At 46.9% G+C, this 18,808-nt stretch overlaps 1 protein-coding gene across 2 annotated transcripts in view; it reads left to right on the plus strand.

The window, feature by feature from the left end:
- The window catches only part of PAFAH2 (platelet activating factor acetylhydrolase 2), a 29,050-nt gene extending 20,533 nt beyond the window's left edge, over positions 1 to 8,517 (plus strand). For both annotated transcript variants that reach the window (XM_082832438.1, XM_082832437.1), the window contains exon 11: positions 5,981 to 8,517. In XM_082832438.1, coding sequence (XP_082688564.1) covers positions 5,981 to 6,075 — 95 coding nt within the window. In that variant the 3' untranslated portion in view covers positions 6,076 to 8,517. The remainder of the gene's footprint in view (positions 1 to 5,980) is intronic.
- Positions 8,518 to 18,808: the final 10,291 nt, after the last annotated feature.

The raw sequence follows: 18,808 nt of genomic DNA on the forward strand, positions 1-18,808 counted from the left end.
TTTTTTGGTTACAAGGACTAGAGATCCACTAATTTACCTCAAGAAGGAAGGAGAGTTTGTTTATGAGAGTACACCTGGCCAGGCAGGGAAGGGAAAAGTTAACAGGAACCGAGGTAGCTTGTAGGACTGACTTCTCTGTCTCTCTCTTGGGCTCAGTCTCTCTGTCTTCCTCTCACGACATCTCTGTTTCTCTTTGCTCCGGTCTGCGTTTTTCCTCTTTCTGCTCTGTACTTTTACTCCTGCTGAGAGCATCTGCATATGCACTGTTTCTGCTTCCTTATCACTTCGGTTGGCTTGAACCCCTTGCGGCTTGTCCTCTCCCCTCGTGGCATCCTCTCGTCTTCCGCTCCCTCTGTTCACCGCCATACTTCTGGGATTTCTTGGACCAGATTGCCAAGAGAAACAACTGGGTTGTACCAGCTCATCTTTACGGGCCAAAACACATTGTAGGCCACTGCCCAACACGGGCCCAGAGCTCTCTTGATCAGAGGTCCCTTTCTGATCCAGTCAGAATGGAGTAGGCTACCATTATCTGTGCAAGGCTGATCCCTCAGCAGGTGCTGGGCGGTAAGGCAGCTTCCTTCAGAAGGGAAGTTAGGTTTGACCTAACTCTAACCTAAGACCAAGATCTGATTCTTTGTAACTCCTCCCCACTTGCCCTGGGTATCCCCTCAAGAGCTACCCCGAGAAGCCTCAGACCCCTGTACGTGGCAGCTCTTTAGATATTTGAAGTCACCTATGGTGTCCTCTCTGAGTTTTCTGTTCATTAAGCTAAATGTGCCTGGTACCTCTACCTGTTCCCTGTGCAGTTTCCCGTGGGGCCATTTATTTCCCCCTTTGGATGTGCTGTTTGTTGGTGTGCCTTTTAACATGTGCTGCCCTGACTTGAACACGACATGCCAGATGTGGTGTGGCCAGTGCCTGGTACAGCAGGACTGTCACCTCTGAGCTCTGGACCCTAGACTTCTCGTTGGGTGGCCTGAGTGTATTAACCTTTCCACCAAGTGCCAAATAAATGTGATTTGGATTGACTTTGCTTTTAAAACGTATCTGTCCTATTTCGAATGTATTGACTTTTTGAACGTAAATTTACATTTTAATATTTATGCCTGTTCATTTCATCTTGCTCATCATGAGCCACTGTGCCAGCATGGGTTTAGAGCCTTTAGGGTTAATAGAGACCTTAGAGCATCATTCTTTTTTTTTTTTTTTTTTTTTTTCCAGTACGCGGGCCTCTCACTGTTGTGGCCTCTCCCGTTGCGGAGCACAGGCTCCGGACGCACAGGCTCAGCGGCCATGGCTCACGGGCCCAGCCGCTCCGCAGCATGTGGGATCTTCCCGGACCGGGGCATGAACCCATGTCCCCTGCACCGGCAGGCGGACTCTCAACCACTGCGCCACCAGGGAAGCCCTAGAGCATCATTCTTATCACTTGGTAGGAGAGGAATGGATCCATGTCTCAAGACTTTAACGGGGCCTGATTACACGGTGCTCAGCCCACTTTCCCTGTTTCCTCTTGGGCATCATATCATTAGGGAAGAGCTAAAGATGACAGGGGAGCCCACCATGGCATGATTGCTCTCCCTTGAGTAGCAATGTCCATCGAGCTAAGATACTCACTATTGGAGACCAGCAGAAGATTAGGAGAGTCTTAGATTGTCGGAAGATTGTTGAGGACGTGCTTTATGCCAGGCCTTCTGCTAAGTACTTTAGTTACGTTAGCATGTATAATCCTGCAGATGGCCCTTCCTGATGGGTGCTTTTATTATTAACTCCATTCTACAGACGAGGATACTAAAGCTTAGAAAATTTAAGTAATTCATCCAAGGTTATCTGGTTAGTAAGTGGCAAAAACCCGAATGCCCCCTAGGCGGTCTGATTCGAAAGCCCAGGTGCTTCATTGCTGCACTGTTCTGGCAGTGGCTCTGCTGACCCAGGGATGCACTGAGTCTTCGGGAGACACAGAGGACAGGCCCTAACTCAGACGGAAGGGAAAGGACAGCTAGGAAAGGAGGCTCCCTAGACAAAACGATGCTTGTCTTTAATGTTAGAGATGAGTAACGCTCACTAGGCAGGGAGGGGCCAAGGGTCTTCTAGACAGAGGCACAAAGACTGGTGTGGGCTTGGTCAGTTTTGAGAAGCTGTGTTTGGTGTATCTGGAGTTCAGGATAGTGAATTGTTGGAAGATAAAGGTAGAGAAGTGGGCAGAAACCAGATCTAGAAGCCCATGTATTTGCTGAAATAAGTTTGAATTTTTTAAAAATTTATTTAATTTATTTTTTATTTATTTTTGGCTGCATTGGGTCTTCGTTGTTGCGTGCGGGCTTCCTCTAGTTGTGACGAGTGGGAGCTACTCTTCGTTGCGGTGCACGTGCTTCTCATTGCTTTTTCTTGTTGTGGAGCACGGGCTCTAGGTGCACGGGCTTCAGTAGTTGTGGCTCGCGGGCTCTAGAGTGCAGGCTCAGTAGTTGTGGTGCACAGGCTTAGTTGCTCCATGGCATGTGGGATCTTCCCGGACCAGGGATCGAACCCATGTCCCCTACATTGGCAGGCGGATTCTTAACCACTGCACCACCAGGGAAGTCCCATAAGTTTGAATTGGGCTGTGAGTGTCCTTGGTGGGTTCTAAGCAAGGGATTGTCATGATTAGACTTGTGTTTGTAGTCTGGGTGCATCATGGAGGATGGGTTAAATGGGGCAGGTTGAGAGCTGCCCAGCAAAGAGCCCAGCTAGGAGGCTCTTGCAGTATCCAAGTGATTAAGAGATAAGACAGTGAAAAAAGGCAAAGGCTCTCAGCTTGGGGTAATTAGTTTTGCAAAGAGAGAAAAGCTTTTTGGTGGCCATTTCCCACAGTACATTGTCACGTGGGAAACTAAAATAGGTTGTAGGTGGCTCAGGTGAACTTCTCACCACTTCTAAAAAATACCTCTGAGAGCACATGTTCCGCTGACACAGGGATTGTGTTACCTTCTGTTAAGAAGATTGGTGTTTCTTTCATATGAACTACATGCAGCTCCTGTCTCCAGCTACTCATCCTCCCTCCCACTCTCCTGGAAGACCATTTCACACTTTATTCTTTCTCTTCAAAGCTATAACACCTTCCCCCCCATCCTGTCTCTCAGCTGCTTAACTTTGTCTCCCACTTCACTAAGAAAATGGAGGCAGTCAGTACCTCCTCAAAATCCCAACGCTGCATCTACCTACCTTCTTCTTGCACATACTCAGCTTTCCGTCTGGTTCCTAGAGGTTCCTACTCAAGTTGTCTAACTGGGCCACCCCCTCCACCTGCCCAGTGGATGTCACCCTCTTTGATCTGCTCAGGATGACGTGTCAGCAATTTTTTCCTCTTTACCTTAGATCATCAATTTTTCGCCTCTGCTGGTTTATTTCATGCTGAAATTTCTCTTGAAAAGAATCTGTCTTGACCCACACTTTGCCCCCCAGTTACCACTCTGTTTCCCTGTTTCTCATGAAAGTGAACTCCTCACAAGAATGTCTTCACTTTCTCTGATACTTCTCTTCCCATTCTCTTTTTTTAATAAATTTTGGCTTGGAGACTTTTTTTTTTTTTTAAGAAGATGTTTGGGGTAGGAGTTTATTAATTTATTTATTTTTGCTGTGTTGGGTCTTCGTTTCTGTGCGAGGGCTTTCTCTAGTTGTGGCAAGCGGGGGCCACTCTTCATCGCGGTGCGCGGGCCTCTCACTGTCGCGGCCTCTCTTGTTGCAGAGCACAGGCTCCAGACGCGCAGGCTCAGTGGTTGTGGCTTACGGGCCTAATTGCTCCGTGGCATGTGGAATCTTCCCAGACCAGGGCTTGAACCTGTGTCCCCTGTATTAGCAGGCAGATTCCCAACCACTGCGCCACCAGGGAAGACCCCCATTCTCTCTTGAACCTACTCTATTCAGCCTTTTGCATCCCAGTCCTCCATGAAAACAGCCTTTGTCAAGGTCACCGGTGACCTTCACAGCACTAAATCCAGCGATCACTTCTCCTCATTCCTCATCTCACTGGAACCTCAGCAGCTGCTGACAGAGTTGGTGACGCCCTCCTCTGTGAAGCCCTGTCTTTACTTCCAAGACGTCCCCCTGCGATTTCCTCCCCTCTCAGTGTCTGCTCCTCCTCCATCTGCTTTGCTGCTTCCAGGACTCAGGGCTTGGACTGCTTCTCTACCTGTATCTCCTCATGTCATCTAGTCTCATGGCTTTAAATGCCATGTCTGTGCCGACAACTCTCCAGTTTATGTCTCCAGTTTGATCTCGCCCATGAACATCAGATTTATATAACCCACTACTCAACATCTTGACTTCTTAGGGACATCACACACAAGAACAGCTTTCAACTGCAGTCTTTCCCTCCTCAGTTAATAGTAACTCCATCCTTCTAGTTACTCAAACCAAAGTCCCCATTCTTTTCTCTTACACCTCCCATCTAATCCCTCAGAGAATCCTATAGGCTCTACCTTCAAAATACAAATGGAAAGTAATCACTTGGGGCTTCCCTGGTGGCGCAGTGGTTAAGAATCCGCCTGCCAATGCAGGGGACATGGGTTCGAGCCCCGGTCTGGGAAGATCCCACATGCCGCAGAGCAACTAAGCCCGCACGCCACAACTACTGAGCCTGTGATCTAGAGCCTGTGAGCCACAACTACTGAGCCTGTGCTCTTGTGCCCACGAGCCACAACTACTGAGCCCACATGCCACAACTACTGAAGCCTGCATGCCTAGAGCCCGTGCTCCGCAACAAGAGAAGCCACTGCAATGAGAAGCCCACGCACCACAATGAAGAGTAGCCCCCGCTCGCCGCAACTAGAGAAAGCCCACGCGCAGCAATGAAGACCCAACACAGCCAAAAATAAATAAATAAATTAAAAAACACAAAAAACAACCCAAAAAACCATTGTACTGTCCCTTCCTCCTGTCACCTCCATCTCCCAGCCACCAGCACTGCTTCTGTCTGGCTCTCATTTTTGCCACAGCGCAGCTCACCTTTTCATATCCTATGTAGTTTGTTTTGTTTGTTGTTATCTCTTCCTCCTAGATTGTGAGCTCTGAGAGGATGAGCATTTCTATTTGTCTGTGGCTGTATTTTTGGCACCAAGAACAAACCGTGGCACATAGTGGTGTGCTCGGTAATTTTTGTATTAATGAATATGTCGCTCTGTTTGCCGAGGACCTGTTCCCTGCCAGGTTCTTGGCAGGGCCCTGGGGATCTGAAGCTGAAGGAGAGTGGTCGCTGCCTTCTGTCCCAGGTTTTTTGTTTGTTTTGAACAAAAACACCATTTGCCTGCTCAGCTGTGTCCTACTCCCTCAGCCTGCGGCCTTGGACCCTTTCTGACTGTTCTCGCCAAGTCATTAGATCCATCTGCCCGTGGTCCCAGGGCCCTCTCTTGAATTGTACCCGGTGTTATGCTGCTTCATGATGTTGCTGTCCCGCGCCCTTCACTGACACGGCCCCGCTTCCACATTCACTGGTTGGCGTGTGAAGGATCTGTTCTTGCTCAGCAGTATCCATGGGCTTGGAAGTGGGCTTTCCACTTTCTCACCCTTTCTGACCGGGGTTTGAATTCTGTCTCTACCACTCACCATCTGTAATGGCTTTGGACAAATCAGGTAGCTTCACTGAGGCTCAGTTTCCTCAACTGTGAAGTCGGGCCAATGTGGTACTTAACACATAGGGATATTATGAAAATTAAATGAAACAATGCATGTTTAGCAAAGCTCCTGGAATGAGTTATCCTTCAATAAGTGCTACCTTCTGTTATTATTATCGTCACTGAGTTGTTATGGGTTAAGCAAGTCATTTATGAAGCACATGTATGAATAGTAGTTGTCATTATTTCTTCCACCATCACAGCCACCGTAACCAGTCCTTTTAGTATCCCAGGTGCTCCTCTCTCTAGTATGACCCACTAAATCCATGGTAGCTACTCTTTGATCTAACCTTACAACCGTTACCTAACCTGGATTTTTTCTCATTCAGACCTGAACGAGGACTATGACCAATGGAACGACCTCATTGAAGGCATCGGACCATCACTAACCCCAGGGGCCCCACAGCATCTGTCCAGCCTGTAGGCACAACGGGTCATTTGTGAAAGGTCACTGAGCTGAGTTCCCATTGGGGGCCTGCGCAGGGACACCCGTGTCCTCCTACCGGGAGGTGGTCATCATGACCCTTCTGCACAGATTGAGAGGATGTAATCACACTGCTGATTGGATAACCGGGTACTTGGATCTTGGACTTGTTGATCGTAAACTCATGTTGGGACTTGGGTCACTCACTGATTGGCAAACTGACTTTCTGGGGACTGAGCCCTGATGGTGTGGGGAACAAGCAGTGGGACGGGGCAAGGGAGGACCCAAGCCCCAGGCTGAGCACTGTGAACGCTGTTAACCCAGCCAGCTGACTCCCTCATCTTGGGCCAGTGTGGCTTCTGCAGTGGAAGAAATGGAGCCAAAGGATGGAGGGAAAATTCCCACTGTCCGGACCTCTAGCCCAACCTGCTGCTATTTCTTCCTCCCCCTCCCCCTTCTCCCTCCCCAGTGTTGCTTGGTGAGTTCTAAACACTTTAGGTAGCTTTCTAGGATATGGACCACCGTCAGATTTTCTGTTTATTTTCAAGCCTTCTCACTGCATGAAACATAGTCTCAGGCATTTAGTCAGGATGAAGTTATACTTGTGAGCCCGTGGAAGGGGCAGACAGCATTGTCCTGATAGCATAAGGAGAGAGGCTGAGGGACAACGGGTACCTCAGAAGCTCTGAATGTCTTAGAGTTTTGCTGAAAATGTAGCTTGACAGGAAACAACAGACGTAGGTTGGGGTGGAGAAGGGAGAATAACATTGTTAAGTAGCCATTTGATCAGACCTTCACCACGAAAGTGAGGGAGTTTGGTCAGTTCGAATTCAGGAAGGCTTCCCTAGAGAGAAGTCTTAGGAACACTTTGGTCTTGCCTCTTACCTCAGATATCGTGGGCCTCCAACTTGCTCAGAATCAGGGTGCTGTAGTTGTCTTCTGGCTCTGAGGCCTTAGTCTCAAATTTAAGTCAAGATATAGGTTGAATTTCCATTCTGTTCCATTTTTAATATGAATGATATTAATACTCATGTTTGCCTAATGATATGTTTGCCTAGAATATTTTCTGTATTTAAACTGCATTACAGCAAGATGGGGAGCCATCTGGAAGTAACTTTTCCTTCTGTCTTTCTTTGATTGCTTACCACTTGTACCCATGCGGAAAAAAACTTCGAAAGGAAAGGAAGTCTTCCTAGTGATCTAGTTCAAAGCTGTCTGGGAACATCAACCTGAAACACCCCTCCCCACTACTCTAGACCTCTCACCTTGGCCCAAGTAGGGCACCCCAGAGGAAGCAAGAGCAAGAGGAAATGCGTCTCTATGCAACAGGGCCAAGGTCAGTGTCACCAAAGCAAGCTGGGACTGTCTCCCATCTCTCAACAGCTATTCTTTCTCAGAGGTGAAACACCAGATCCATTGAGGCTGTGGACCTACCTGGGGAGGATCTGTGGATTCCAGTGAGACATAGCATAAGGAGAATATCGTTAAAGCCCTGGCTCTAGAGTTCTATAGCGTGGTTTTGAGTCCAGGCTTCACCACTGCTAGCTGGGTAAATTTGAGCAAATGATGTTCTCTTTTTAGTCTCAGTTCCTGCATTTCTAAAATGAGGATCTGCATTCTGAATAGTTAGGAGGATTAAGTGAAAAGATGTATAACCCATGGATTATTTAAAAGTATGATTCCTACTTTCCAAACATGTGAGATTTTCCTAGTTACCCTATGGCTGTTGTTTTCCAGCTTAACTGCTTTTGGTCAGAGAAAATGACCCACGTGGTTTTCATTCTGAGACTTGCTTGTTGCCTCAGTGTGAGGTCAATTTTGTAAATGTTCCATGTATACTTCATAAGGCTGTACATTCTCAAGTTGTTGCCTCGCTGTTTTTACTCAAGAACACATTATGGATTTCCATCTATGAGAGCACATACAGATATATTGGAGGGCCTTTTAACCCCTAGACAGGGACCAGAGCCCCTCAGCAATCACAGAACCAGTAGAAGCCATCCCTTGCGCCTGGGGCTGGTTCTGCAGATGCTGAGAAGTCAGTTCTGACAGCATTAGAGCGTGAGACCCAACTTCTGCCTTAGACCCATAAATAATGCAGGTATATTTTGTAAAGACCTGGACCCTTCCTAGAGAAAGAAGTTGTTCGGAAACTGGATCCATCTCCTCTATTCAGTTCATGTTCTGGTAATGACTCATTTATCTGATGTCATCAGAGTAGGTGAATTTTCCTCACTGAAAATTATCCTTTAAGTCACACAATATTATACTGACTATAATATTGAAGAGTAATTTACCAAAAAGATAATGCACACACTTCTTAATGTGATCTGACCTCATTTAACTTTTTAGACTGTTTCAATCAGGATAGATTCAATTATACAGTAGTAACAAACAATCCCAAAAAGCAATAAAAATTTATTTCTTGCCTGTGCTTCTTGTCCTCTGTGGGTCAGCTCGAGACTCTCCTCTGCATCATTTTTTTTTTTTTTTTTGCGGTACGCGGGCCTCTCACTGCTGTGGCCTCACCCGCTGCGGAGCACAGGCTCCAGACGCGCAGGCCCAGCGGCCACGGCCCACGGGCCCAGCCACTCCGCGGCATGTGGGATCCTCCTGGATTGGGGCACGAACCCGCGTCCCCCACAAAGGCAGGCGGACTCTCAACCACCGCGCCACCAGGGAAGCCCATCCTCTGCATCATTTTTATCCTCACTTGGGGAACCAGGCTGGCAGAGCTGCCATTATCTGGAAATGTTGCCATTGGCCATGGTGGAACAGGAAGAGAACATGGTGAAGCACCCACTTAGCCCTTAAAGCTCCTGCCCAGAAGTGACCCTCATTACTTCCATTCACATTTCATTGGCCAAAGCTAATCATCTGGCCGTACCTAACATTCCACACCATCCCCAGAGAACAAAAACACCTGTGACCAGGTCTGATGCCAGCGCAGTGGCGCCCTCTGATCCGTGAAGATACGGAGAGCTGTTTGCACCTACGCTACGTGGCTCCCAGCTGCTGGCCTCTTAGTTCTTTTCATTGCTTTTCATAGTTTGTGTTGTCTCCCTTGTGGTCAGCCTGCCAGCCATTACTCTTCACTGCCTTGACTGTGCCACCCCCCAGCAGCTCTCCCTGTTCACTTCAAATTTATAACTTCTGATCAGCCATGTTATTTACAACTGTCTCAAGTAAAACTAAATAGTCACTGAGAGAGGGCTTTAGGGACGTTCCTGCAACTAGAATGCACTGCCTTTAGTGCTTAGACTTTGTAATCCTTCCTTTGACTGCTCAGAGGGGGTATCACAGGCCTTTGGTCTTTTGTCCAGTTCTTTGTTAGCTTCCAGGGAATCAAAGGGCACCAGTTAAATGGCCTTTTAAATAAGCAAGGTAATCCTGCATATTAATTGACATGTGCTGATAAATTGCATTCTAGTGAATCCTTTCCAAAAGCAAGAAGATGTCTTGGGTTTCTTTTGCATCTTCTTGTTCCCCATCCTGTTATAGGACCGTACCTGTGGAGGCATCCTAATGGTATAGGTATATTGTGAAGTTTCTGTGCACAGAGTGGTGTGTCAGTTAGGAAGGATGGTAAGTAAATACAGGATGGGATGAAATTCCTCATCCCTCCCACTTCCTGGATGTGTCAGGCTAAGACTGATTGGGTTCTTGTTATGCTCTCAGCACTCCCCAAGCCCCTTGCCAGCATGTTTCCTGATACAGCTCCCCTGCTTGCCCTTCTTCAAGAAGACTACTGGGCTCTTGAAATGTCAATTGATGGATTCCAACTCTATGTCTTGGCCTTGTGGGGAACCTTCGTCTGCCCCCTTTTTCTTCTGGGGCACCACTTACCCCTGGGCCTGCAAAGTGACAGAGGGACAGGAGAGGCCCATACTCTGTACATGGGATGTAGGAAGTCAGTAGGAATCTCACTTCTGTCCCATCACAGCCAGATGCAGAGGCGAAATGTCCCTGGCCATAGCTGCATGGAAAACGGTATTATCATCATCGTAATAGCCAACATTTATTGGGCCCTTACTGTGTGTCCCAGACTGTGCTCAGAGCTTTACACGCATCATCTCATTTGCTGTTCACAGTAAGCCCATGAGGTCAGGTGGTATTAGCCTCATTTTATGTATGAGGAAACAGAGCCATAGAGAAGTGATTTGATCAAGCTCTCACCAGAAGGAATTTGGCAAAACTGGAATTTAGGCATCAAAATCCAAGCTCTTAATCACTGGGCCATATGGCCTAATAGATACACTTGGTTTTGCACCTTCCCCATCTCTTTAAACTGTCAGGTTCTGGACTTCCCTGTTGGTGCAGTGGTTAAGAATCTGCCTGCCAATGCAAGGGACACGGGTTGGAGCCCTGGTCCGGGAAGATCCCACATGCCGCAGAGCAACTAAACCCGTGTGCCACAATTACTGAGCCTGCACTTTAGAGCCGGCAAGCCACAACTACTGAGCCTGCATGCCACCACTACTGAAGCCCGCACACCTAGAGCCCATGTTCCGCAACAAAAGAAGCCATCGCAATGAGAAGTCCGCGCACCGCAACGAAGAGTAGCCCCCGCTCGCCGCAACTAGAGAAAGCCTGCATGCAGCAACGAAGACCCAACGCAACCAAAAATAAATATAAATAAATAAATAAATTTACAGAAAAAATAAACTGTCAAGTTCTGAGGAGTGTAATCTCATGAGATTGAATCAAGAAGGTCAAACTCTCCAGCAATTTCTATATGACTTGTATTGAGATTCAGCAATATCCTTAGTGCTACTGAGAGGTGGGTTTGGGGGAGAGAACTGAGCTTTGCTGAGGACTGTGGGCCAGGTGCTCTGCTGATTTGCCAGATGAGGAAAACAGTTCAGGGACGAAGAACATGGTCAGAAATCAGACAACTCCACTGCTATTAGCCCTGTGACTCTATGCTGATTTGTTCACTCTTATGAGCTTCAACTTCCTCATGTGTAAAATGGGAATTCTGGTAGTATTTACCTCTTAGGGTTGTTGTAATAATTGAATGAAATAATTCATGTTAAGCGCTTAGCACAGTGTCTATATTAAGGGCTTAATAATTAGCCATCACTAGTATTGTTTGTTTTTTTTTTTTTTTTCTCACGGGCCCAGCTGCTCCACGGCATGTGGGATCTTCCCGGACCGGGGCACGAACCCGTGTCCCCTGCATCGGCAGGCAGACTCTCAACCACTGCGCCACCAGGGAAGCCCCACTAGTATTGTTTTATTTGGTCCTCCTTACATACCCATAAGGTTAGGTATAATCTGCCCTTGTGCTGAATGGCCCCAAATGGTCTCGGTCTAATTCCTATTCCAGCTTCTCCAGTTTCAGTGAGCTTCCTCACATGAAGCTTGCTAACTGCCACTCAGCTACTACTGTCGTGGGAAGGTGGAGCTAGATGGAGAGAGACAGTTTTTCCATTCTTTTCACTCTGATTTCCCTGCTCCTCACATCAAAAAATCAAAATCCACACCATAGTTCTAGCTGTGCAAGTTCTCTTCACCACCAGGGAGAGGCTACACTCCTAGGTTCTGGTTTGGGTTTTAATTTCACACCCTATCCGAACACACACATCTAAGCACCAGATGTAAACTGAAGGTCCTGAAATGTTGAGTGGGAGACTCAGAGAAGGTCTGTGTAGAAGTTGGCCAAAGGGACGAGGACCTGGGGATAGGGAGTTTGTTGTAGAGGCTAGTTTATGAATTTTTGTCTGCTGTCTTTGAGTCTGAGGTCAGGGGGTTAAAGTGCCCCGTGACCTCCTCAGGAGAAACTCCCAGGCCTGAGAATGGCCTGTGAATGACCTCTGCACAGCTCTCTCCCTCGCTGCCATATCCGATTCCTGTGAAGTCCTCTTGTTTCTTCCCTCGCCATGGTGCTCACACCCAGCCCATCCTTTCCATTTCACTTGAGTTTAGTCCCTCCATCAACTCACCCTGGAATAATTTTTACAGCCTCCTGGACTCGAACCTCTCTTTTCCCTTGCATTCTGCCGCCAGATCTGCCTGACACACCATTTTTTTTTTTTTTTTGCGGTATGCGGGCCCCTCACTGTTGTGCCCTCTCACGTTGCGGTGCACAGGCTCCGGACATGCAGGCTCAGCGGCCATGGCTCACGGGCCCAGCCGCTCTGTGGCATGTAGGATCTTCCTGGACCAGGGCACGAACCCGCGTCCCCTGCATCGGCAGGCGGACTCTCAACCACTGCACCACCAGGGAAGCCCGACACACCATTTTTATAACAAAATACCAGGCTGGAAGTGTGGTCTAACAGAAAGATGACCAAACTAGTTGTCTGGCACCCCGGGTTCTTGTCTTGACTCTCTCCCTGTCCCTCACTCTGTGACCTGTGTGTATGCTTTCGTCTCATGACTTCAGCTTCCCTATCTGCCAGCTGGGATATGAGGTGGTGGTCGAGTCTCCGTCACTGAGTTGTCAAGAATCTACAAGATTCCCTTTCCTCTGTAGAACTGCATCTGTGCCCCTTGCTGTCTGTTCTCGCCTCACCTCTCCTGTCCTCTGCTTCTTTACCATGCATTTTTCTTTTTCCCCTTCATATGCCCACCCATCCCCCAAACAAACATGCATGCCCTTTCTCGTGATGTTTTTATGCTTGCGGGGCCTCCCAGCCTTGTTTCTGTGCATCCAAACACCACGATTCGTTTAAGCCCATTTCGAGTTCCACCTCGTCTACGAGAGCCTTCTTGATTGGATTCAGCTAACATTTGATCTCTTGGCCTCCTGCTCCCCAAGAGACATAGATTCTGTGCCATATTTAGTATTTTACTTTATTACATTATTCCAGGAGCAGGACCCATCTGTTGGATGGGAAAAGCATCCTCTTGTTGACTGACATGGGGAGCAGAGATTGCTGTCCCCTCCCCACATGCCCCCATCAGCAGGCTTCTTGTTCCCCAGCCAGACTTGGGAGCAGCTGGTGTTCGTCCAGCCCTCAGATGTCTCCAGCTGCTCCTGCTTCCTTTTTTTTTTTTTTTTTTTTTGGTTTTCCCAGATCCCAGCTGTGGGGCCCAGGGCAGAGCCAGTGACAGAGCGGCCAAGGGCAGGTGGAGTAAACTGAGATCCATGGACATGTAGCATTTGAGAGTTAAAAAGAGGGCAAAACTGAGCACAAATCCCACCAGTGTTGAATGAAGGAAAGTAGTTTGCCAGCTTATTTTTCCCATCTTGCTTTCATCTAAAAAAAGAAGCTGCTCAGAAATACAGTCCTCAGCCTGCTAAACCAGATGGTCCCTAGATGCTCAGCCTGCCAAGTGTGCATGTATAATTATTCATTTTCATGGAATCACACCCAGGTCTGAATTCAGACACTGACACTTTCTTTTGCCATTTGATCTAGAGCCAGTGAACCCTTCTGAGCCTTTCTTTCTTTTTCTGTAAAATGGTGTCACTAGGGTCTGCCTTGCCCACCTTGGGATTTTTTGGGGGGAGAGGGTTTCAATATAAAATGTAAGAGCGCTTTGTAATTTACAAAGCACTAGACAAGTATGTGTTGCTGTTAATAATAAAAGGGCCATATTTTGTTTTTGCTATAGCGTGCTACTACTTAATAAGCACTTGTTCTGTGCCAGATACTGTGCTAAGTGTTTTACCTACCTTGTGGCATCTAACCCTAACAACATTCCTGGAAAGAAGTGCATGTTGCCCGTACAACAGATCAGGAGAGTGAGGTTCACAAAGATTTGCTAGTCCAGCCATAGTCACTGGGCATGTATGTAAGTGCTGGAGCCAGGAACCTAAACTTTTGGGTTCCAAAAGCAGTGCTCTTAATTCCTGTTCATTCCTATCTAACAAAAAGAAAGCAGTTCTTTACCCTACGGAAGCTAAAATACCCCACAGTTTGATCTCCAGTAAATGTCCTAAGCAGTTGGGTCATGCAAAGAGTCATTCCTGTTGAAGACCTGACTGAGTCCTAACAGTATACCTTGAGTTGCTTTTCTAGCAGTAGAGGTAGCCTGGTTCCATCCATCCATCCATCCATCCATCTACTCATATAAAGTTAACAGTTCAGGTAACATATCTATTAGTACTGTACTCTATAAACAATGGAGCCAACCAGCTGGCAGAAAAAAAATTTTAAGTCTCTAACCCACATATTGTAGATTCATGATTTTCAGCTCTAGATGCACATCAGAATCACTTTGGAACTATATAAAAATACAGATGCCCTGGCCATGTCTCCAGAGACTCAGAGAAGCTCATTCAGAAGGAATAATGTGGGGACCAGGGGTGTGTGTGTGTGTGTGTGTGAGATAAACTCCAGGGGTATTTCTGATATGCAAGGGTTTTGAAAACCCTTGCTATGGTTGAACACTATTAGCCTATTTTACCTTCATTTATGGATCAGGAGTAATCGCTAGCTGGAAATATAGAATCATTAAATTTTAGAATTGGAAGAGCCCTTACATCTTTTGGTCCAAGAGGAAACCAAATCTCAGACTTTAAAATCCAGATCTTTTGACTCCAGTCTAGTGCTTTAGATACATCCATGGGTAACAGGGTTTTGTCGAATTATTAAGAAAATCCTCAGGACCCATTCACCATGACATCCATGATTTCCAGCCACCATACCTTGGAGTTTTTGTAGGGAAGGAGCCTGGACTAGACTCAAATGGCCGTTCTCATAGGTGTTCATTCATTCTATAAGTGCTTACTGAAGCCTGCATTATGGCTGGCCCTGTCCTCCTGAACTGGATCTAGAGGGCAAGAAAGGCAAGTCATAGGAGGGCCCCGTGTGATGAGTGCTATAATAGGGAGTGTATCAGGCTCAGAAGTGGCACACGGTGTTTGATTCAACTTCAGCAGAGGAGAGGCTAAAAAGTCTTCACAGAGTATCATATACTTGAACTTGTCATTTGTATTAGTTATCTATTGCTGTATAATAAATTACCCCCAAATTTAGCAGCTTAGAATAGCAAACATTATCTCACACTTTATGGCTCAGGAATTCTAGAATGGCTTAGCTGAGTGGTTCTGGCTTAAGATCTCTCATGAGGTTGCAGTCAAGATGTCAGCTGGGATTTCTGTCGTCTGAAGGCTTGACTAGGATTGGAGGATCCACTTCCAAGCTGGCTCACTCACATGGCTGTTGGCAGGAGGCCTCAGTTCCTTACCACGTGAAGCTCTCCATAGGGCCACCGAAGACATGGCAGCTGGCTTCTCCCAGAGCAAGTGATCCAAGAGAGGATAAGGTGGAAGCTGCAATGTCTTTTATGACCTATCCTTGGAAGTCATACTCCATCATATCCACACAGGTCAGGCCTATTCAGTGTGGGAGGGGACCACACAAGGGCATGAATACAACGAGGTGGGGATTATTGGGGGCCATCTTGGAGGCTGGCTGCCTTGTTGTTGAAGACGAATGGAGTTTTCCAGATAGATGAGGGAGAAGAAAGGCCTTCCAGGCAGAGGAAATAACATGTAAAGGCACAGAAATGTAAACATTAGAGCAGAGCATGGTCAGGACATCGTAATTGGCTTGGAGAAAACAGGTGAGAAATAGGGATACAGGGGCGCTTACTGAAGAAATCAGAGAAGGCCTTCTATGCCAAGTGAAGGAGTTAGGCCTTTATCAGGTAGACCAATGGTTTTCAAATGTTTCTGCATATTGGAATCACGTGAGGAAATTTTAAAACTTCCAATGCCAAAGCTGCACCCGTATCAATTAAATAAGAATCTCTGGGAGTGGACCTGGACACCAGCAGTTTTTAAAGTTTCTCACTTGATTCCAATATGCAGCCAAGATTGAGAAGCAGTGCAACCTCTGCTCACCTAGGAAAAGAAACTAGAAAGAAAGAACTAGAAAGGCCCTGTCATCAGTACTCACCCCCTCACTCAGGTATTATACGTTTCATCATCTCTACCAACAAGTAAGCAGAAATATCTAAACTTTAGCAGCCCCGAGTAAGTTCTCGGCATCCTAAATTGCCTGTTATTTATAAACTTCCAAACCTAATGTTGATGCCAATGTTCTTAGATTAACATAAGCACTCTAGAGGGTTTTTTTTCTCCCCACTTAACACTGTGTCATATATGCATTTCTGCGTGGTCCTCACATCCAACAGTCTGAGGCAGTAGCGTGTAAAGGTTAGGGGCACGGCCCTCCGAGTCAGATGGACCTCTGGGTTTGAGTCCTGAGGACATCACTTATCAACTTGTTGGGTGACTTAGCCTCTCCAGGCTTCAGTTAACGCATCTGAAAGATGGTGATAACGCCTACCTCAAAAGATACTTGAGGATGTTAAATGAGATCATGTGTGTCAAGACCTCTGCCTCGTGCCTGGCATGTAGTTAGTGTTTAATAAATGTTTGTTATTATTCAGCATTCCAAATGGCATTTTAACACTGTTGCATCAACTCTCCCCCGCCTCCCCTCCCCCTCCCCGAGTCTGCTTAGCAGTTCTCTCCGTTGCCAGGGTATTTGAGCCATTTCTAGTTGTTTTTAGCTATAATATTATACATTTCTTTGTAGAAATTGGTGGGGTGTTTTTTTTTAAAGTTATTTCCCTAACTTATTAGGTGTGGAATCTGAAGATTGGAGAGGTAAAGTAACTTGTCAAACAAAGGTCATACTGCTTTTTAGTGGCAGAGCTAGGACTAGGGACCAGGTCCCAGGCACCCTGAGTCTTAACCGTTTGTTCTTTCTACCCTGCCACCCAGCCCCCATCCTCACTGGAGACTTGAAGCCTGGCCCTTCTTGACTTCTCTTCTCCAGGCTGAATGAGTCAGATGTCCCATTGTATCCTCTGACACCTCCTCTCCCACCCTTTCATCATCTTAGAGGTCCCTCATCATCCCAGTATAATTGGAGCAGCGTCTCTGCTCATCCCCTGGGGAGTGGGAGCAGACGATGACTAATGCTTTGGAGACCCGGACTCATCTCTCGGCCCTTCTGGATCTCTGTTGGTTGATGTTGTGCCGTCAGATGGGGATGGGGATCCTGTCTAATTCAGACATACCCCTCCCTCCTACCTGGACTGCTGTCTGACTTCACCAAACCCACCTTCTCAGAACAGTAGAGTTTAAAGGGACCAGAGAGACCATTCTCTATCCCAGCCCCTGTTATTTTAAAAAGTGAAGAAACTGAGGCTCAGCGATACAGGTTGATCAGTAGCAGATCTGGGACTGGGCCCCGAGCCTCGTGACTTCCAGTGTGGTGTTGGGGAGAGGGCACTGGAGCCAGGCAGTCCGGAGTGTGAGTCCCAACTGTGTGAACTTGGGCAAGTGAGTTAAAACAACGCTCAAGTTCCTTTTCTGTAAAATGGCGATACCCAGCGTGAGGATGTTACAAGGGTTAAATGAGATAATGAATGTAGAGAATGGAGCACTGTGTTCAGCAAATGGTAGTTATTAGGTACAGCACAGTAGTTATTAGGTATTAGGATTTAGAGCTTGGGCTTTGGAATCAGAGAAACTATTCGAATCCTAGACACCCACTTATCAGCTACGTGGTCTTGGACAACTTGGTTTAAGGAGATCTTGCTTTAACAAGAGCTAGTACTTACTGAGTTTCCTTTTTCCAGGCGTTATGCCAAGTGCCTTAGAGATATTATCTCATGTAACTTTCCCAACAATTCTTTGAGATAGGTAACATCAATATTCTGATTTTATGAATGAAGATACTGAGGCATGAATCAATTTATTTTCTGATTAATCTCTAGTTTGAATTCTTTTCTGCCAAACACACCCCTCTTCTCTCCCTCAGTGCCTAAGAATTTTCTCCTGCTTTTGAGCTTTGGAACAGGCTATAGTCTCTCTCTCTTTTTTTTTTTTTTTAATTTTATTTACTTTAGGCTGTGTTGGGTCTTCGTTGCTCTAGTTGCGGCAAGTGGAGGCTACTCTTCGTTGCGGTGTGCAGGCTTCACATTGTTGCGGAGCAAAGCTCTAGGCACGTGGGCTTCAGTAGTTGCAGCACGCAGCTCGGAAGTTGCGGCACGTGGGCTCTAGGGCGCACGGGCTTCAGTAGTTGTGGCACACGGGCTTAGTTGCTCCCTGGCATGTGGGATCTTCCCAGACCAGGGATCAAACCCGTGTTGCCTGCTTGGCAGGCGGATTTGTAGCCACTGTGCCTCCAGGGAAGTCCCCAGACTATAGTCTCTTAAATGACCCCTCACCCCCTTCTCTTCACCGAGTTCTTTTCCTCTACTCTTTCCAGCATTGCTGCTAACTCTCCTCCTCTAAGAATCCTACTCTGTAAGCCTCATACCAGCTGCCCCAGCATCTTCTCTCTCCTGTCTGCTGTCAGCTGTGGATCTATTCCTCAGGTTTGTTAGTTTTATTTTTCTTGGTATGTATCTCCTACCCAGGTCCTCGTGGTGCACTCTGGTTCCCCCTTAACACAAAGCACTTCCCACGGGACAAATGTCCCTGGCCAATGCAATGCAACCAACATCATACCTGCTTGTGTCACTGCTGGACCAGGTGCTGGGTGCTGTCCTGACCCTCGAAGCCAGGCTGACAAATCACATACTGCTCACCCCTGCTCCACAAAGGCGAGACTCAGATTTCACACCCAAAACATGCAAGTCTGAAAACATGAGTGCTGGCAAAAATGTGGAGCATTGGACCACTCCTACCCTTCTGGTGGGACAACCACCCTGGAAATATAGAGTCGAAGATGCTCATATCCTCCAATCAGCAAGTGGTATATGTCTAAAGAAATCCTTGCTCACACATACCCGTGTACAAGGAAACACATACAAAAAT

This window comes from Leucopleurus acutus, assembly GCF_964270905.1.
Source record: "Leucopleurus acutus genome assembly, chromosome: 2".
Lineage (NCBI taxonomy): Eukaryota > Metazoa > Chordata > Mammalia > Artiodactyla > Delphinidae > Leucopleurus > Leucopleurus acutus.